Source organism: Gracilinanus agilis, chromosome 4 (genome assembly GCF_016433145.1).
Source record: "Gracilinanus agilis isolate LMUSP501 chromosome 4, AgileGrace, whole genome shotgun sequence".
NCBI classification, from domain to species: Eukaryota; Metazoa; Chordata; class Mammalia; order Didelphimorphia; family Didelphidae; genus Gracilinanus; species Gracilinanus agilis.
Window position 1 is genome coordinate 512,229,432 of NC_058133.1, and position 21,464 is coordinate 512,250,895.

At 49.5% G+C, this 21,464-nt stretch overlaps 1 protein-coding gene across 1 annotated transcript in view; it reads left to right on the forward strand.

Annotated features, from left to right (window-relative positions):
* The window catches only part of INPP5D (inositol polyphosphate-5-phosphatase D), a 135,179-nt gene that overhangs the window by 53,763 nt on the left and 59,952 nt on the right, over positions 1-21,464 (forward strand). The window contains exons 3-5 of the mRNA XM_044675669.1: positions 1,156-1,306; positions 3,817-3,988; positions 9,729-9,869. Coding sequence (XP_044531604.1) covers positions 1,156-1,306; positions 3,817-3,988; positions 9,729-9,869 — 464 coding nt within the window. The remainder of the gene's footprint in view (positions 1-1,155; positions 1,307-3,816; positions 3,989-9,728; positions 9,870-21,464) is intronic.

The following is a 21,464-nucleotide window of genomic DNA, read 5'->3' on the forward strand; positions in this document are numbered from 1 at the left end:
ACAGAATTGATTCTAAGAGGGTTTAAAAAAAAAAAGGTCAGCCCATGACTCGGTTCTGAAGAAGCCCGTTTCTCCGGGCCAGCCTCTCCCCTCTGTCACTTGGCCCTCAGCCCGGGGCCTGGCACTGACCGAGGACCAGCCCGGCGGCATCCCATGAGGAGGCTCCTGCTGGCAGAGCGGCTTGGCCCTTCGCTGCCATTTGTCGTCCTCTTTTCCTGAGGGCAAATCTGCTCCCCGACGCTGGATCTGCAGGGAGAGGATCTGAGTTCCAAACCCACCTGTGCACCCCGAGGTGGCTGGCCCTTGGGCCAAGGTCTTCCTGGCTCCGAGGCCAGTCTCTAACCACTAGACCACACTGCGTCTAGGAGGCGTCAGAAGCGCCGTCCAAGTTGCTCTGAGGGTCACCAAAGGAAGCAGCAGCAGCGGGCGGCCGTCCTGTTCTTTAGGGCATTCTTAAGCCTTTGGGATTGTCCTAACAGCCATGGCTGCCACCTCCACAAGCCCTTCAGGGCCTTCTCTCTCCCCTAGATGGCTCTCCTCTCTCCGGAGCCCTCGCCTTCCATCTTAGAATCCTGACTGCGGACAGAGTCCAGAGTAGAAGAGCGGGAAGGGCTGGGCAGTGGGGGTGAGGTGACTTGCCCAGGGTCACCTCGCTAGAAAGTGTCTGAGGCCAGATTGGAACCCAGGACCTCCCAGCGGTGGACCTCCTAGACACAACCCCACAGAAGTGTCTTTCGGAGGCAGGCGGCCTCCCTCTTGGAGGCTCAGCGTGTGACGGTGACTTGGGCAGGATTCAAACCCGGGTTTCCTTATTTCTAGCCCTGTTTCCCCTCCGCTGCCCTGCCACCCCCTCACCAGAGTTAGAAGTGAAACCAGCCTCGGGCACATCTGTGGGGACTCTAAAAGTAAAGCGCCACGCGGGGCTGCCCGAAGACTGGCAGGGCCGGCCTCCAGGAGGGAAGTCTCCTCCGCTTGCCACATGTCTGCGCGTGGGTGCTGGGAGCGAGAAAGGTGGCCCGGGTGCCCCTGGAGGCCGACGCAGGCCAGCCTCCCTCCTGTCTCCCCATGCGTGGGCGAGCAGGCCCGACTCCGCCATGAGGCGCCAATATTGAACCGCCTTTAAAAATGACTCTCTCGGGCGGGGTCTCTCCTCAGGCATCCGAAGGGGTCCCCGTCAGGTTCTTCACCAGCCTGGACCAGCTCATAGAGTTCTACAAGAAGGAGAACATGGGCCTGGTGACCCACCTGCAGTATCCCGTCCCAATAGAGGAAGAGGAGGCAGGAGACGAGCTGGAGGAGGAGCCAGGTAAGAGGGGGAGCACGGGACCCCAGGAGGCCAGGCCCGAACCCCAGAATCTCCCAGCCGTAAAGGAGGCCGACCCCTTCATTTTATAGCTGAGGAAACTGAGGCTCCTATTAGCTAAGGGCCTTAAGGCCCAGGAGCAACCTCAAGGGCCATCCAGTCCAATTCCCTCATCTTATAGAGGAAGAAACGGAGGCCCAGAGAAGATGTACAACTTGTCTTGTACAACATCACACAGATAGAAAGTGACCGAAGTTGGATTCGAACCCAAGTCTCCCACCTCCAGAGACTTCCACCGCTCAGGGCTGTTCCAACATAGATTTGTTTCTTCCTCCCTTGTACCTGGAATGCCCAGTTCTGTGGGGTCTGGGGCCAGGCAGAACAAGCCCAGTCCCTCTTGTCTCTAATGGCCCCATCACTTACTAGAAATCCACTATCATCGTCTCCTCTGGACTGAACCTCCTCATGGAGGGGAGGATGGGAAGCCCCTCCCCAGAGGTGAGGCTGGGAGTCGAGGCCCACTTAAGACTCCGAATTCTCTGGGGGGCCCTTGGCTTCCTCAGCTGTAAAGGGGACTCTCAAGGATCTCTAACACCCCTTCAGCAAGAAATCTCCAGCTCTGATGCTCTGATGCTCTGATCTTCCCACCTTCCTGGCTGCCCTCCACACCCCCGACCCTGACATTCTTCATCCCATCAATGTCCTTCTTAAATGGTAGCACCCAGAACCAAAAAAAAAAAACAACAAAAAAAAAAAAAACTCAAACACAGTCTGACCAAAGCAGAGTGCAGTAGGACATCACCAGCTTACTTGCTGAACCTCTGCCCCTCTTAACGGAGAAGTGGCTCAGGAGAGAAACCTTTGAGCCCAGAAGATGTGAGTTCAAATCCAGCTTCAGACACCTAACTAGATGTGTGACTCTGAGAAAGTTATTTAACCTCAGTTTCCCCAACTCTAAAATGGGAAAAATAAAATCTGCCTCCCAGATGATCAAATGAAATATTTATGAAATGTTTGGCGAGCCTTAAAGTGCTATATTAATGTTAGCCTTCATGATCATCATCATTGGCATCATCATTGTTGTTGGCTAAGGCTACGCTAGCTTTCTTGGTGGTCATATCATACGGTAGATTCAAGGACTAATCTTGAAGTCCACTAGGACATCCAGATCCTTTTCAGACAAGCCACTCTCTAGCCCTGCCTAGCCAGAACTCAATTGTAAGGTTTCAAGCTTAATCCTATTAAACTGCCCCTTCTTGGACCCAGCCTGTTATATGCTTGAATTCCAGCCGTCCCTGTGTGTAGGCCATCTACGATAATGTTAGGCCGCCATGATGCTTTCCAACAAGGCCAGAAACATGGCCTCCTTGGCCTTGGCCCCCGTGCCAACAGTGGCTGGCCTAGGTGCAGAGCCCATGATGCTTTCCAACAAAGCCATGGAGGTAACTTCCCACCTTGTGGCCGCCATCTCTCCTCGGAAAGAGAAGTGGGCCCTGATTACCTGGAGGGGGAATGTCTGTGGCATCCGCCTCCCTAGGGAGAGTGTGCCACGTCCTCCTGAGACCATCCCCAGGGAGGGAGCGTCCATCACTGTCTCCCTTGGGCTCGGTGAGTCTCTGTGCTCCTTGGAGCCGTAAATCAAGAGGGAAACCCTCACCCCAAAAGCAACCCGGCGAAAGGTGTACCTTGAAAGCTCTGACTGGGCCCAGAGTCACAGGTGACCCGCTTTCCTCCAGAACCACTTTATTCTTTTTAAACCCTTAACTTCTGTGTATTGGCTCCTAGGTGGAAGAGTGGGAAAGGCTAGGCAATGGGGGTCAAGTGACTTGCCCAGGGTCACACAGCTGGGAAGTATCTGAGGCCGGATTTGAACCCAGGACTTCCCGTCTCTAGGCCTGGTTCTCCATCCACTGAGCTACCCAGCTGCCCCCAGAACCACTTTAGCACGTGGGGTTGGTACCGGCCAGGATCGAGGGGGCTCTCCCAGGGCACAAGAACCAGGTGTCTGGCTTCTGGCTTTTTCCTTGCCATGGTGAGCGGTGGTGGTTCTTCCATGTTCATGCCTCCTCCAGTAGGGTGGAAACTCTCCAGAGATGCGAGTTAATTCCCCTTTTTCAGTCTGAGTCATGGGCTTCCTCTCGGTGTGGGGGGTGGGGGGGAGCGCCTCCTTCTAGTGGCCAAGCCGGGGTGTCTAGTCTCTTCGGAGGGCTATAAACAAGGCCCTCGAGCACCATTGGCCAGTAGAGAGGGGAGATCAGTGGAGAAAAGGAAATGAGGAAGAGAGGAGGAATAATGCAGCATTTACTGAGGGCCTGTGCGGGGCCAGGCCCAGGGACTCCAAAGACACTCGAGAGCCGGGCCTGTCCTCAAGGAGCTGCCGCTCCCCCGTGGGGCCCCGCCAGACGAGTGACGGCCAGCATTCATGTGGGCAGCTTTTCGAAAGGCCACAAGAATGCTGGGAGCCGAAGGACTTGAGGCTCACAAACCACCTTCCTCCTTCTTCCCCGGAACAGAGTTTTTCCTCTCGCCGCCTGAGCTGCCTCCCAGGAACCTTCCGCTCTCATCCGGGCCAAGCGAAGCCAAGGAAGGGCCTCTCCCGCCCGATAATTCCCGAGTCTCGGAACACAGCAAACTGTCGCTTTCGGAGACTCTGCTGCAGCGACTGCAGGCCATGGACACCAGTGGGTGAGTGTTCCTGGCCCCGGGGATGGGGAGGTGGGGTGGGCTCTCCTCAGAAAACTGGCCCCGGCCTGCCTCCAGCGAGCTCCTCGGGGTTCCTGGGACCCTCCCTGCCGTCCCCCTCCCCGCGATGCCGCCACAGCGCCGACTCCTTCGCCGAGGCGGTCAGGCCACGAGAACTCGAGTGTTCGCTCCAGGAATGTTTGCTGGGAGGGGGCGCAAGGCATGGTGGGAAGCGCTAGGAGGGGTCTGGAGATGACCCTGTGAATGGCGTCTGCCCTTCAGGAGCTCAAATCCCCTGAGGGGGTCCCGGGCAGGGTGGGACGAGGAGCTGGCCAGGAAGGCTTCTTCTCTGACAGGCCCCGGTGGTCCGGCAGGGCTCGCATGCAGGGATGGGAGCTCAGGTGCCGTATCGGGGTGACGGCCCCAAAGGGACCTCCGTGTGAGGAGCCCCAGATCAGAGCAGTCGGCAGTCACGACTGTTCTGGGGACAACAAAGAGGGGCGAGAGCTGCGCCTGCCCCGGAGGTGGTGAGAGGCAGACGTGAAGCAGATGCCAAATAATAATCCATCGCAGCCGTGCCTGCAAAGTGCTTTCCTCCCAACGAGCCTGGGAAAGGGAGCTGGCTAGTCAGAACCCGGGTTCAAATCCTGCCTTTGCAGCCTACTCCCTGTGTGACCCTGGCCAAGCCACTCGGCCTGCACGAACCTCAGTGTTCATGTGTGAAATGAAGGGCTCCGGATCGGGGATCCCATCATCCTCTGAGCCAGGCCAACTTCAGCAGACATAAGTATCAGGGAGAGAGCAGAGCCTGTCGGCCAGTCATTTCAGTCTTTGTGACCCAATTTAGGGTTTTCTTGGCAAAGACGCTGGAGAGGTTTGCCATTTCCTTCTTCGGCTCATTTTACGGATGAAGAAACTGAGGCCAAGAGGGTTAAGTGACTTGCCCAGGGTCATACAATTTTTTTTAACCCTTCACTTCTGTGTATTGGCTCCTTGGTGGAAGAGTGGTCAGGGTGGGCCATGGGGGTCAAGTGACTTGCCCAGGGTCACACAGCTGGGAAGTGTCCGAGGCCAGATTTGAACCCAGGACCTCCCGTCTCTAGGCCTGGCTCTCCATCCACTGAGCTACCCAGCTGCCTCCAGGGTCATACAATTAGTCCGTGGCTGTGGCCAGATTTGAATTGGAAGAGGTGGAGCCTATGCCCAGCGCTCTCTCCACTGGACCCCCGGCTGCACACAGGCTCAAAGCTAGGAGCTCTGGGCAGGAATTGGTCATCTCGCAGGCCGAGGCCCTAGCGAATGGGTCTTTGGGGCTCAGCCCGTGTCCCCCCCTTTTCGTGGGGTGCAGCTTCTGTCACAGACACGTGTGGACGCTTCCTGGGGCCCAGCCGCCCGGCACAATCCCGCGAGGTGCCCCCAGACAGTCTTACTATTCTGAGGGCGGAGATTACAATTAATACACGAGAACCAAATAGCATATGGGTAAAGTTTTATGAATAACAAACTAACGTAAAAGACTAACTTTGGCTGCGCTGGCGAAGAAGAGGAAGAGGGAGGAGCCACGGCCCGCGTCAGCAGTAACGTGAGCGGGCGACGCGGAGGCGCAGGAGAGAGCAAAGGGGATTTGGGGCAATTCCGAGGGCACTTCTGGGGGACGAAGTCCAAGGTTCGAAATCTCCATTTATCCAGGAGGTCGGACTGGGGCAGAAATCAGAGTGAAGAGACGGCATCATCCGTGAGCCAAGTCTCCGTTTGTGTGTTTGGTTAAAATCATGGCTAAATGGAGGGGACCTCAGGTGCCATCGGGTCCGAACCCCTCGTTTTACAGTTGGGGAAACTGAGGCACCGAGCTAGTGAATGACTCGTCTTGGGTCCCAGAGCAGGAAGGTGTCAGCAGTGGGATTGGAACCTGCCTCCCAGCCTCTAAATCCAGTGTCCAGCTAGAAGGCCACACCCCAGCTCAATGAACCCAGACAGGTCCTGGTTTTGGGGCACAAAACTCTGAATCAATGCCAGAGTGAGTGACAAACTCCCGGCCCCCCAAGATCCCCCCCGGGGACCCAGAGAGCGGCTCCCCTTATTTTCTCTTCTCTGCAGAATTCCCAGAATGCTTTTGCTTCCTGGAATAAAATGTCAATTCTGTAACTCTGAGATTTCAAGTCAGAGATCATTCCATCAGTCACGGCAGCCTCCGTGGTTCCTGGTGGCAGCTCGGCTGCTGTTGGGGCCGGGGGGGGGGGCAGCTGCTCTGCAGGAGCCCCTCCTAGCCATTCCCTCCACCAAGGAGCAGGCAGTGCAGGGAGTGCAGAGGACGGAGAATCAGCCGGGGGAGGGCTCAGGGCTCGGGGCCAGGCTCTCTGCGTAAGGTGAGGCAAAGGGCTTTAGTGCCACAGCGAGAGAGCGGCAGCCTTTGCAAGGGATGAAGGGAGTCCGGGCAGTGCCTGATGCTCCCATCGTGTTTGAAAGTGCAGCAGCCCAGGGGGGGTCTTGCTGGAGTTGGAGGGGGCTAAGGGGGTGCCCACCCAGCCCCTGCCCAGCGGGAGGAGGGGGCTAAGGGGTGCCCACCCAGCCCCTGCCCAGCAGGAGGAGGGGGCTAAGGGGGTGCCCACGCAGCCCCTGCCCAGCGGGAGGAGGGGGCTAAGGGGTGCCCACGCAGCCCCTGCCCAGCGGGAGGAGGGGGCTAAGGGGGTGCCCACGCAACCCCTGCCCAGCAGGAGGAGGCCACCTACCCTGTAGGGAACAAAGGCTGGAGCCCTTTCCTAAAAGGATGTCCTGAGCCCGGGGCTGGGCAGCCAAAGGCCAAAGGAATGCGGGCAGAGCTGTGGATGGAATTCTTATTGAGGCTGAACTAGATACCTTTCACTGAAAGTCTGTGACATCCGCTCGGAAGAGCATGGCAGGGAGTGGGAAGCTTGCGTGGGATCCCATTCATAGGAATGGGGGCAGGGAAAGATTCCATCATGCTGGAGGTGACGTCTCTTACCTTCCCACTAATTCTCATATAAAGAAGCTGTTGGGGGCAGGGTGGGGGCTAGCTAGATGGCTCAGGGAATAGAGAGCCAGGCCTAGGTCCTGGGTTCAAATTTGATCTTGGATACTTCCTAGGTACGTGACCCTGGGCAAGTCACTTAACCCCAATTACCCACCCCTTGTCACTCTTCTGTCTTGGACCCGATACACAGAAAGGTTTTTTAAGACTGAAGAGAAGGTTAAAAAAAAAAAAAAAAACAGCTGTTGAGGCCTCTCTTACCTCAGTGTCCCTACGAGGAGGAGCTGTCCAGCATCGGAATGCCTCTATTACACAGTGAAGTCTTTGGGAAACCCTTCTCAGTCACTGGCTGGACACCTCGGCTTCTGCGCTGACCAAGCCAAGGTCACCAGACCCTCCCTTCCCTGGCTTTCTTGGATGACTTCTTCCTGTTGGGGTAACGAGCCATTTTCAGCCTCCCCAATTCTTGGATCTCCCTTTATATATCCTCCATCTCCACGTTACCCTTATGCTGGGTAACTAGTTGTTATCCGTCCATCCAGGCAGCCAGGTGGCACAGTCTTGGAGCTGGGAAGATCTGAGATCAAATCCTGCCCCAGATACTTACTAGATGTGTGATCCTGGGCATGTCACTTAACTTCCCTCAGCCTCGGTTTCCCCATGCCCCAAACAGAGACAATAAGAACACCTGCCTCCCTTGTGAGGGTGAAATGAGATAATATGGGCAAAGCGCTCCATAAATGCTAGCCATTGTTTTAGAATTATCCATTTAGCCAACCATCCACCCAACAAGTCCCTCATCTCTCCACTCATTCGGCCAACCAGCCTGTTGCAAGAGCCCCAACTGGGCTTAAAGCCTTCTATGGGATGTCCAGAGGGGGAAAGAGCCGTGCCTTCTGCTTCTGATTGTCTCAGAGACTGATGGTGGAGGCAGCAGGAACCCATGGAATAAGCCCTCCTAAGACAGCAGATCCACAAGTTCAAAATTATCCCATTTAAAGTGTTCTAAGGAGCCGAGTGCAAATACCGCGAGTTGGGTGAGGTCGACAAGGAAGCCTCCTGACAGTCCAGGGATCACCTTCATGAATTACTTCCCTGCCCCTCCACAGACATCAAACCATTTCTTCCAGCCCCCCACTATGTCTACATCTAGCTATAGGTATGCATTATAATCAGACACCGCCATAGTCACGAAAGTCTGGCATGTCACGAAAGTCTGGCACGTCCTGTGGCTCAGGATTCCCGTAAGTCAGTCAATTCGCATTTATGAAGGTCCCTCCTACGGCGTCCCACGCTCTGGGCTAAATACTGGAGCTACCAAGAAAGGGAAAAGGCAGCCTCGATTCTCAAGGACCTTCCAGTCTGAGGGGGGAGAGAACATGGCAACAGCTGTGTGCAAACAAGCTAGAGGATAGCGAGGAGGTAAAGGATGGAGGGAAGGCACTGAGGCTTCCTGTAAGAGGCAGGCTTTTAGCTGGGACTCCAAGGAAGCCAGGAAGAAGAAACCAGGAGGGAGAGAATTAATTAACGGCCCCTTCGGCCACTGTCTTGTCCAGTGCTGCTTTCTGATGCCACTTAAGGGCATTAAGTAACAATATGTTTTCCATTGGCACTGCATTCTCCAGATCCAGTCCAGAGTCTTCCTCCTCTGCCAGCGGTATCATAAAGGAATGTTAGAGGTCAGCTGCTGGATTTAATTGATGCCCCCTTCCTCCTCCCCAATACAACTGAGCGTGCTCTGATCTCAGAAAGTGCTAGTGGATAAAAAGTGTTCACTGAGTTGGAGGCAGGAAATAATCACGTGTTTGTGACACGTCCCCCCCCTCCCCAGGGACACTTAAGTAGGATTTGCTCTCCTAGATGACTCCCAGGTGGGCAGCAGTACTGCAGGAACTCATACCCACACAGAGTAGAAAAGCTGTCTGGGGCTCCTTTCCCCCCTCACTGAAATGAGTCCCTCTTGGCAGCCCCCCCCATCCCCTCTTGGACCCCATCGAGCTTCTGCAGAATTCTGAGGGCTGGTCAGCACCCGCACTAGAGCCCAGGGGATGCCGTGGTCCCCAGGGGCAGAGCTGTAGATTTGCTGACCAAAGGTTTGTGCCTGGGAAATGCTTTCCGGAGGCCAAACTTGTACAAGGAGATCCATCTAGAAACCCAGAGGCTGAGCGCGGGGTCCGTCCAACAATGCAGCCCGAGAAAAGAGCAGCAGAGAACTGGAGCCAGAGTCAGATGTGGAATGGAACAGGATCGGAACGCCATCAGGAGCCGGAGCTTGACTGTGTCTGCCCAGGGCTCGGTGGGCTTTAGGAATGGGCGGCGCTGGCTCCTCTCTGCCCTCTCTCCCAGCCTGTGCTCGGTAACCACGTGGGCAGAAAGGCTGCCATCTTCCCCTGGTGCGCTGGCCCCTTCCCCACCCCTGCCCATCATGCTTCAGCTGAACTGCCCTCCCCACTATGGAGACAATTAAGTCAATGCTCAGGTTACAAAGGAAGCCAGAAACGATCATCTCATCTTCTTTAGCCTCCCTTTTGTCTCACCTTCTCTCTCCCAGCCCAGTACAGAAGAGGCCATCTCGGGGACGAAAGACAGAGGAAGCATTCGCGTGGCAGTGAACTAGCCATTCTGCCATACATCTGGGTGGCCAGCAAGCGCTAGTGGTGCTTCTCTTGCCTGAGGATGCAAACTAATGACTACCATTTCTTATTGGCATTAAAGGCTGGCTCGTGAGTTATTCATGGTTTTATTATCTCCTAGGCTTCCTGAAGAGCATCTGAAAGCCATCCAAGATTACCTGAGCACTCAGCTTGCCCTGGATGCGGAGTTTGTGAAGACAGGAGCCAGCAACCTCCCCCACTTCAAGAAACTAGTCATGGTCCTCTGCAAAGAGCTCTACAGGTACGCCCAGAAAGGTAGCGATTAAAATGTCATTCAGGGCCTAGAGACAGGAGGTCCTAGGTTCAAACCCAGCCTCAGCCACTTCCCAGCTGTGTGACCCTGGGCAAGTCACTTGACCCCCATTGCCCACCCTTACCAATCTTACACCTATGAGAAAATACACCGAAGTACAAGGGTTTAAAAAAAAATGTCATTCAGCCTTCCGTCAGGAGGAAGCATCTCCTTGTAATCCAAACCTGTCCTGCAATTACCATATCACCAGAACTAGCATTATTATGACTGTCACTGCCATCACTGAGGCTGTCATTACTCGTTTGTTTGTTTTTTAACCCTTACCTTCTGTCTTAGAATCACAACTGTGTATTGGTTCTAAGGCAGAACATTAAGGGCTAGACACTGGGGGTTAAGTGACTTGTCCAGGATCACACAGCTAGGAAGTGTCTGTGGCCAGATTTGGACCCAGGACCTCCCATATTTAGGCCTGGATCTCAATCCATTGAGTCACCTCGATGCCCCATATGTGGCTGTCGTTACTATCATTATCATCACTAATGTGAGCAAAAATCAGTCACTACCATTGCTGTTACTATTAGGATGAGAGACACAGAGCTGAAAGGGACCTCAGAGGTCATGGCTACCATCCCTCTTCCACCCACCACCACCTCAATTACTGGACCAACCATTGCTACTACTAGCATTATGTCTACTGTTATCATTCCAATGATCAAGGCATATCCTGGAAGAAGCTACTTGGGAGGAGCATTACCATATTTATGATCCCTGCCACTGTCATTACAACTTTTATCCCTCCCACTGCTAACACTACTACATCACTGCTGGAACTATTTACAATGTGGCTGTTATTAATATGAATACTCCTCCTATGACTACTCCCATCACCACTCCCACTCCCACCACAACTATTGCTATGATTACCACCATCACTCCTGTTCTCAGTACCATTGCTACCTACCTTCCTATCATTGCCACAAATCTGGCTAACTCCCATTTTTATCTCTATCACTACACTCATTAGCAGTTATTACCAGGCGCTGTTCCTATTGTTAGCCTCAATGCCAAAAGAATACCACTGGTAACCGATTACAGAGGCTTCCAAAGAACAGTCCAAAGTATGCAAAATCTGTTTTTTGGTGTGTTTCAGTCATTTGAGGCGGGAAGAGATGACCCTGTGTAATTAGAAATCTTGAACCCTTGGACTTCCTCTCCCAAAATCCTTATCCCTTCGTGGTTGCCAGAAATGCAAGCTTAAAAAATTAATTTACAATATCTCCAAGTATTATATTTAATAAGATTTATGAATAATAACTTGAAGTAAAGGAAAATAAAAGGCTAGAGTAAAGAGGGAGCTAACCCAGCTGTGTTGCAAGAGAAGAGAGCAAGGGGGTGGGGTTACAGCAAACTTATTTACAATACATAAGGACGCTATGTGAATGAAGGGAAAAGGATTCTGGGAGATGAAGTCCAAGGGTTCAAGATTTCTAATTCCACAACCCTCTTCTTTCCCAAATTAAACTCTCTCTTATGATAGAGCCACAATTGCACAAACATATTTGCTAGTGTGACTGATGAATATATCATTCTGTCCTGGTAATCTGCACCCCACCACCCCTCTTTCATAAGAAGTGGGGAAGGTTCCATTGTGTTCTTTGGGATCTTTATTAATTTTTTTTTCGGTTATTCTGCGTTCAAAGTCTTGCACATGATTTCTTCATTTGCATGGTAAATACAATGTTCTTCAAGTTCTGTTCATTCCCTTCTGTACCCATTCATCCAAAGCTTCTCTGAATTACCACATTTGCCATTTCTCCCTGAACAGCAATATTCCTTTAATTATAAATAGCACACCAGAGGGTTCTTTCAGCCATTTCCCAGTTAATGGGCATCCATCTAGTTTCCAGTCTTTGCTACCACAAAGATGCTGCTAAGAATACATTAGTATATACTAGACTTAGCTTTTCTTAATGTATGTGCAGTGGTGGGATCTGGGTTGAAGGACATGGATGGGTCAGGAACTTTTCATGGATAATTCAGCACCAAAGTCCAGAACGGCTGGCAGAGCCAATTCACCGCTTCCATCAACAATGGAGGTGCGTGTTCATCCATCTACCTCTCTCCCCGCAATTCCTTCAACATTGATACTTCCTATATTCTGTTCTCTTTGCTGATTTACATGGAACTGTGTCAATTTGCACTTCTCTTACTGTTAAAGATATGGAGCCTGATTTCATCTGATCATTTATAGTTGATAATTCTTTGGAAAACTTTTTATCTCATTCGACCATTTATCTTGAGGATGTATGTGTATATGTGTGCTCATTTGGAATAAGATTAGATCCAGAGTCAGAAGCTCTTTGTTCAAGTCTCATTGTGTTACCTACTATTTCCTACCCTTTGATAAGTCACCCTAAAACTTCCTAGGCCTCTATTTCTTCATATGTAAAAGAGAGATGGCCTCAATCATCTCTAAGGCTCCTTCCAGCTTTAGGTTCTTTTGAATTATGTGGGCTCATAACTAAGCCTACAAGCAGCTTGGGAGTTAGGAAACCCTGAGGGTTAGTGTTTTCTCTGCCACATCCTAGCTGTGTGATGCTGGGGGAATGATTCACCCTCTCTGGGCCTCAGTTTCCTGGATGCAAAAAAAAATCATCACATTTTCACTACCATATGGTGAGGGTCATAGGCATGTAATCAAGTGAGGTAATCAGTAGGAAAGTGCCTTCTTCATACATTCCTCTGGGTGATCTTGTTCTTAGTACTTACTGCTTGAGCTCTCAGAAGGCCATTTCCTTTTCTGGGCTTGTTTCCTTACATGTGAGGGGTCAGACTAGAGCTTCTCTGAGTTTCTGGCACTCGAGGCTGGCTATGTAATGTAGCTACGAAGAGTTTATTACATACTGAATGTCTTTCCTTCTCTCTTCTTCTCTTCTCCTTCACAGCTCAGTGGATCAAAGGATATGCATGGCTTAGACACTTTTTAATGGATAATTCAAAATCTCAGGCTAGCCTTTATGGCAGCTAGAATTTTCCTCAAAAGTGGTTTTTCCCCCCTTCGATCTTTTTTTTATCTTTTCCCTGATTTATCCCAGATTTCTCTTTTCTCTGATTTCTCTGATTCCTGGAGATGAGGTGCCCATTGCTTCACTTTTTTTTTAAACCCTTGTACTTCGGTGTATTGTCTCATAGGTGGAAGAGTGGTAAGGGTGGGCAATGGGGGTCAAGTGACTTGCCCAGGGTCACACAGCTGGGAAGTGGCTGAGGCCAGATTTGAACACAGGACCTCCTGTCTCTAGGCCTGACTCTCACTCCACTGAGCTACCCAGCTGCTTCACTTTTTAGTTAGACTAATTCACTTAGTTAGATAGGCTAGGAGGCAGCTGGGTAACTCAGTGGATTGAGAGTCAGGCCTAGAGACAGGAGGTCCTAGATTCAAATCCGGCCTCAGACACCTCCCAGCTGTGTGACCCTGGGCAGGTCACTTGACCCCATTGCCCACCCTTAGCACTGTTCCACCTATGAGCCAATACACAGAAGTTAAGGGTTTAAAAAAATTAATTAAAAACAAACAAATAAATAAATAAATGTTGGATAGGCTAATGTCTTTTCTACCCTTTTGTATTTCTCTGCTTTCACTCTTTCCACCTCTTTTGTAAATAAAAGCTATTAAAGTCATTTTGACTTTGAGCAATAATATTTTGAATTGGCGACCACCTCTATTATTTATAATCTTCATATATTTCAGTCAAACCATTAATTTTTAACCCTTAAACAATGTCAAATAGTGTGTGTGTCTTTCCATATTCGTTTGCTTATTGTCTTTCCCTATTAGATTGTAAGCTCGTGAGGGCAGGGACTATCTTTTGCCCCTTTTCATGCCTCAGTATTTAGCACAGTGTCTGGCACATAGTAGGTCTTTAATGAATATTTGTTGACTGACTACTTTATGGCTATGAAACAATGAATTTACAAAGTCCCCAAAATCTTTGTCCAGTTTTAAGCATTAATAGCTTAGCCCCCCAAAATATTCTAAATAAAAAAGGGGAAAATAAATAATAAAAATAAATAAACAAATAAATAAATGAATAGCCCCCTGTATAAGGAAGCTATTCCAATTTTTACTTATTCAGAAATGGTGATTTGGTGAACTCTTGTGTAATAAGGTCACGGACCTAGAGCTGGAGTGGAATGCCAAGACCATTTAATTGCATAGGTGAGAAAACTAACTGGCCAAGGTCACACAACTAGTGAGTGGCAGACCTACAGGTCCTCTGACTCCTAAGCCCTACACCATTTAGGTTTTTCCCTTCCAAATCACCTTAAATTTGAGTTGTTTTCTCAATGGTCAAGCCTTTCCCTTCCCTAGGCAGAGAGAGAGCTGAATCTGTGCCTGGCATCAATGGTTTCATTTCTTTCTAGAACTAACATATCAATAGGAAATCGGATTATGGGGGCAGCAGCCTAGCTACGTGGGGCTTGCTAAACCAAAGTATCCCTCAGAGCAAGTTTGTGGTTGGGAATATAAAAGGAATTCAAAAGAGAATTGAAGCAAATTCAATTGGGAAGGAAAGAAAGTACTTTTATTTAAATTAACCTCCCTGAGTTGCCTCTATATTTTAGCTCCCTGAGCCAGAATCCTGTTTGCCCCTCCCTAGTTATAGCTTGCTTTTCTCAGTTACATACGCTTGGCAAAAAGCCCAAATGTGATTATTATCTAAGTATCGGCTACAGAACAGAAAGATTTTCCTGCAAAGCCAAATTCCATCGTCACCCACCCCCAGGATGGATTTGACACCCAGTCCTCAAGTTCAATAAACACACATATTACTCACAAAGGGAGGGCTCTGGAAACCTTGAACCCTCTCCATCCTCCTAGGATATCAGTATGGACAACGATGGGCAGCAGCAAAATGGCAAGTCCAGTTTAATTCAGCCAGCAGACACATCATTCAGTCATTTCAATGATGTCTGACGCCCCATTTGGGGTTTTCATGGCAAAGGTACCAGAGACGGTTGCCATTTCCTTCTCCAGCTCTTTTTAGAAAAAAAAGAAACTGAGTCAAACGATTTTAAGTGACTTGGCCAGGATCACACAGCCAATAAGTATCTGAGTATATTTTGGGAAGATGGCCCGAAGCTCTGTCCCTGCACCCCCAGCTGACCCTCAGAAGACACATAGACAGCATGTGTTGTACGTCAGGCATCATGCTAGGTTCTGGGGATACAAAGGCAAAAGTGCAGAAGCTTCCCTTTACTGGGGGGTTGTGGCAGGCACACAGAGAAGTACATACAGGATAACTTGAGGACGAAGTAGGTGCTAATATAATATCTTCAGCTTCTACGCGGCACGCATGGACCCCTTTGGTGTCGATCCGATTAAGCCTACAGAGCCTTTCTGAGTGTAGCATTCTTACAGGAGGCAGGAAGGAAGCCGCACAGTCTGAGAGAGCACCGGGACTGGAGTGAGGAAGATCTGAGTTCAAATCCAGCATCAGATTCTTGCTAAGGGGAAAGAGAATGAGAATAAACAGAGAGAGAGAGAGACAGAGACAGAGAGTGTGCCTACTATGTGCCAGATACCCAGTCTGATGGGGGAAGACAGAACTATAAAATAAGGAAAAAGAAACTGAAAAGGATGTGGGTCGCAGTGGTAGGACATGAGGCACTGGGACAAGTTCTGTATAAGGAGGTTGGGAACGAGTTGGTTTTCTCTCCTAATTTATATCCACCCCCTCCCCCACCCCGAGCCCATAACTATTTGCTCTCCTTTCCCAATCAACCAGAGTGCTTGTGGGGAAAATCAAATAGACCTGGAAGATAAAGGCCATTAATCCTGCAGACTAGGAAGGGTTTTAAATGTCTGTATTTTATCCTAGAAGCAATAGGGATCCACTGGAGGTTCTGGAACAGGGTGGGAGGGATGTGCTCAGACTTGTGCTCTGGGAAGATGGCAAGGACCACTGGCAAGGAGGAGTGTCGGGGAGGGACATGGGAAGGAGCCCTTGCGGAGCCCCTTTCATGTGCCAGGCACCACGCGATGGACTTAACAAATATTCTTTCCCTGAACAGCTTCTATACTTTGGGGACTCAGTTTCCCCAAACACAATCCCCAGGTCTTGAAGGGATTCTGGTGCCCTCCCAAGTCCTAGAAAGCATCTCCTGAGCGTTAGCTTCCCTTTAAGAAAGCCCACCGCAGTCTGGCCATGGCGCAGTGTGCCAGATGAAGCCCATGGAATGCTCTGGGCTTCGCGTCAGACTGGATCAATTTTAATTCCTTCCAGGTGGATTCCCCCAAATACCTTGTCACAGTGGCAGCTTGGCTAAATGCTTCCATTGTTTCCGTGTCCACTGGCAGGCGGAGACCACCTGCTCAGCTCATTGATCTGAGAATCTCCCATCCATCTTCCAATCAAACAGACGCCTGGGTCCGGGGCAGCCTTCGCCCATCCTCCTATCTTTCCCTGGAAATGCTGGGCTGAACTGAACTAGAAAGCCAGCATGTTTCACCAAGTACCTGGAGAATGGAATTCCTGCCCCAGAAGGCAGGGATCTCCAGGCGTTAGCAGCAGCCAGTACTGCTTCCTGCCTTTCCATGGGATCAGAATGCTGGAAGAGACCTTAGAGGCCATCAAATCCAACCATATTCATTTTACAGATAAGGAAACCGAGGCACAGAGGAGAAGTGACTTGTCCAGAGTCACATAGCTAGTCAATGTCTGAGATGAGATTTGAACTCGGGTCTTCCTCTCAGCAAGTTCGGTGATGCTGCCGAATGTTATGAGGGTAATTTGAGGAAAGGTGTTTGGGATAAGGGAATTGAAAGGAGGATGTTGGAGACTTGGTAAATGGATAAATTAGGCTATAGGTAGGCTGGGATTAAAGGAGATTCAAGGTATAATAGGACTGAAGTCAGGAGTATAACACAGAAGGGAACAGAGATCTTCTTGGGAGAAAGAAGTTAAACTAAACAGACTAACACTGCAGGCTTACAGACTGGGACTTAGACTCAAACACAAGCTGAGGGAAATAGACTAGACTGAAATTAACAAACAGGCTTTAGTTAATTTCACAGGAAGGGACCTATTTTGAAGTAACACCTTCCTTTCAAGATGGATACCTCAGCTACCCTCTAAGCCCAGAGTATGTTGTCTCTTTCCCTCTTCTTCCCTCTTGATAACTAACAGACAAATTACACTAAATAGGACTATTGAAACACAAAGGGATTTATTTGTTTGAAGGATGTTGTTAGGAAGGTGGATTAAAGGAAAGCCCTATTAGTTATCTCAGGAACCTCAGGTGGGGGAAGGGAAGTAAAGATGGAATCTGAGTAAGGACCTGCCTTAAACTCAGTCTTACAAAATGCTATCTAAAGGGAATAAAAGATGATTTGATTAAATTATAAATAATGCTGTCAATTAGATAACTCTTCACAGATTTAACTCCTCTCTAATTTCTCTCCTTATAAACTCCACAGCCACTAAGGTAAGGGAGGTAAGGCAGGGTGGTATTAGGAAAGGAAGATATAAAGGATTTATCTAAAATAATAATTTCTTAAGTAAATATATCAATGCTAGGCTAAATTTCAATATTGAAGCTAGATAATCTAAGAGCTCGCTCATTGACTTCCTCCCTCCACGGAAGATCCAGTCAACTGCCTCTCCTCAAGCTTCTAAGAGCCCAACTGATTTTGGAACTCAGCCAAAGCTAGAAAAACTATATCCCCCCAATTCTGTATACTACACTATTGAAGACCAGACCACACTGAGGACATCTCAGACTTTTTTCTATATGTGAACCACTTCAGCAAAGCAGACGATGCCGTGGGTCAGTTAACCCAGAAAATAAATTAAAATTCAAGAGAAAAATGAATCTCTTTTTCCCTACGAGGTCAGAAGGAGAAAATTTTAACCAATTTAACCATTCATTCATCAATTATCAGATTATCAATCTGGACCTCTGTTTTCTCATCTATAAAATGAGGATAACCATTCCTGCACTACCTTTATTGCAGGGTTGTTATGAGGATGATTCTAAGGCACTGTGACCCGAGGGTGAATTTCCATCCTCCTCCTCTTCCTCCCCCTCCTCTCTTAAGGGCAAAGACTGTATCATATTCATATTTGTCTGAATCCTGGGGGCTTAGCAAGATCTGGCATGCAGCAGGTGCTTAATAAATGCTGGTGGGTCACTTTGTGGGCACTATCCCTTATCTGAGGATGCTGCTTTGTAATTTTCCAAGTCGGGGTGCAGCTGGGTAGCTCAGTGGCTTGAGAGTCAGGCCTAGTGACAGGAGGTCCTAGGTTCAAATCCAGCCTCAGACACTTCCCAGCTATATGACCCTGGGTGAGTCATTTGACCCCCACTGCCCACCCTTACCACCCTTCCACCTAGGAGCCAATACACAGAAGTTAAGAGTTTAAAAAAAATAATTTCCCAAGCTATTCCCCAGCTCTCATCTTTTTTGATCCTTATAATAATGTCATCCAGTTGGTCCGTGTCATGGCTGGAATTCCAGGCCGGTGCTCTTGTTTCCAAATCCATTGTTCTTAGAGTCATCACTTTAGAGCAGGAGTGACCAATCTAGTCCTGAGCATTCATCTTACCGATTAGGAAACTGATTAGGAGTTTTATAATTACAAAAAAAATAGGAAATTAGGCTGAGAGAGGGGGAAGTGGAGTGATAGTGTCATAGATGTAGGGCTAAAAGGGGCCCTAGAGGTCATCTAGCCCAACTCTTTCATTTTACAGATAAGGAAACTGAGGCCTGGAGAGGGGAAGTGAGTTGCCCAGGGTCACACAGCCCCAAATTGGCAGAACTGGAGGAGGATGGGGAGGGGGGTGTCAAGCTCTAGTCCTCTAAATGCCAGACCATCACCACATTCATACGCTTGCTGTGTGTGGTTTTGTTTTAATGAATAAATCTAGTCTCTTTGGTCATCTTGACTTTCCGATACAGCCTCCTGGTCAAGGAGTCAAGACTCCGGGCTTCCGTCTTTGCTTCTGCTCCTAACAGGGTAGAAGACCTTGACTTCCCCTTTCTAAGCCCCAGTTTCTGCAGCTGAACAAGGACGAGGTCGGAGCAGGGCTAGGCAGGGTGTTGTAGCCCTTCCAGCTCTAAAAATCTGTGGCTCCGTGAGCTGCTGGTGCTGTTTCCCAGGACTCACTTCGGATTCTGCTCGCGTCCTCTCTTGTCTCGTTAGCTCCAGAGCCTGTTACTGTTGACAGCTCTGACTGAATTCTGACAGGCATGGCTTCCAGCTATTTCAGGCACAAATATTATTCTTAGAAAAAAAAGAGAGGACGTCTGGTGCTAGACACTGCTGCAGGGGCACACATCCTGGGAACCAGATTTGAAATGGAAATGTTTATTTTATCCCTATTCAGCCAGGTCCACAGGAGAGGAAGGAAGGAAGAAGCATTCATTAAGCAGATATACACTCTGTGCCAGGCACTGGGCTAATTACTATACCAATAGGATCTCGTTTGATCCTCATTTACAGCCATGGAAGGGAGTTGCTGTTGTTATCCACCTTTTTTACAGATGAGGAAACTGAGGCAGGAGGAGGTTTAGTGACTTACCTTGGGTCACACAGCCAGCAGGATTTGAACTTAGCTCTTCCTGGTTCAAAGCCCCCAAACCCTATCCATCCACACCATGTAGTTGACCCAGAGGAGAAGGTGTCTGGATTTGTGGATGGAAGGAAGCACAATGACAACCTGAAGAGTCATACCATCTCTGTTAGCACTGGCTGTGTGATCTTTGGTAAGTGACTTGACCTCTCTGGCATGAGAGTCAAGCTCCTGCTGTTGTCTCGTTTCCTCGGTATATCCTGGAGATAAATGAGCCGTGCGTGAAGTGCTGCCGCTAAACGTCTTCTCCTGAGCAGCAAGTGTGCATCTTGGAAACAGTTATTATTACTAATAACAATGACAGATGCACTTACTGGAAACTTCCCCAAATGTCTGCAGCCAAATGAGAAAATCCACTCTCGGAGGAAGTTAATCACATAAATATTCCAGCTTCGTTTGCAAATGTTTTTAGACATGAAAGTTGGAGACTTCATTTAACAACTAGACAAAATGCTGGAGTCATTTCCTTAGAGGGAGGCTTTGTGAGCATTTAGAAAGGGAAGCAGCGATCACTCAGAGCCAGCAGGGGTTTGGCAACCACACGTTCTGTGACCCGGATCTCATCTCCTTTTCTAACTCAGTATAAGCCGGTCTGAGCCAGTGAATGCCCCCAAGACAGACCTGGGCTTCAGTAATGTATCTTTTTTTAACCTTCACCTTCCATCTTAGAATCAATACTGTGCATTGGTTCCAAGACAGAAGAGTGGTAAAGCCTAGGCAATGGGGATTGAGTGACTTGCCCAGAGTCACACAGCTAGGAAATAGATGAGGATAGATTTGAACCCAGGACCTCCCATCTTCAGGTCTGGTTCTCTTATCTACCTGGCTGCCCCATCATCAACTCCTCATCAAAAGTAGGATTTTACCAGGAGCCTCCTGTTAGGGTCCCTGCCTCAATGTCTCCTCTCTCCAATCTGGCTTCTTCCTAACTGCCAAAGTAATATACCAAAGGCACAATTTAGTTGTTTCCCTCCCTTCCTCAATAAATTCCAGCGCGTGCCTCTTACCCCTACAAAAACTTTTATTTGGCATCGAAAGCTCTTCTCAAACTGATTCCAAAGTAGCTTTGTAAACTGAATTCACATTATTCGTCCTCACTCATGCTACATTTCCAGACAAAGTAACCCATTTGTTCCCCATATCTAACATTTTACCTTCTGGTGACCTTGGGTGAGTCATGTAACCTCTGTCTGCCTCAGTTTCCTCAATTGTCAAAATGGAGACGATAACAGCATCCTTTTCCAGGGTTGTTATGAGGATCAAACGAGATATTCCTGCAGCATCAGCATTGTGCCCCGGCCCTTTGTATATAGTTTGTATTTCTTTGCCTGTGTATTCACTGTTTTCTCTGAAAGAACATCAGCCTCCTGAAGGCAGGGACCCTTTTGATTTGTCTCTCCTAAGGCCTAGCACAGTACTTGACTAGGGAAGCTTTGGACCCCTACAAGACTGGATTCTGTCCCATCCCAGGAGAGACCCCGACTGGCTGGCCCGAGTCCCAATGCAGTCCTCCCAAGGGGGCCCCCAGTAGGAATGGGCTGAAAGAAATGAGGAGGAAGCCAACACAGGAGAGCTGTCCTCACGTCCCTGCAGGCCTGTCATCCAGAGGAGGAATTGGGCTCGTTCTGCGGAGGCCCAGAGGGCAGAACAAGGAGTACCGACTGCACATTGCCAGAACCCACTGATTACAGCTCGGCAGAAAGGAAAGCTCACTAACAGCGGGAGCTGACAAATCCCGGACGAGCTGCCAACCCATCAATCAAGAGGAATGGCCGGTGCCTGCCGGGGGCCAGGCAGGGTGTCGGGGCTGCCAACCCCAACCCAACACAGACAGCCCTTGCCTTCAAGGCAGCTGGCCCTGGAGGGCCAGGGTGTGCAAAGGCAAGGGGGTGGGAGAAGAGAAGACTCGGGAGGCTACATGTTAGAACAGAGATCATGGGAGAGAGAATA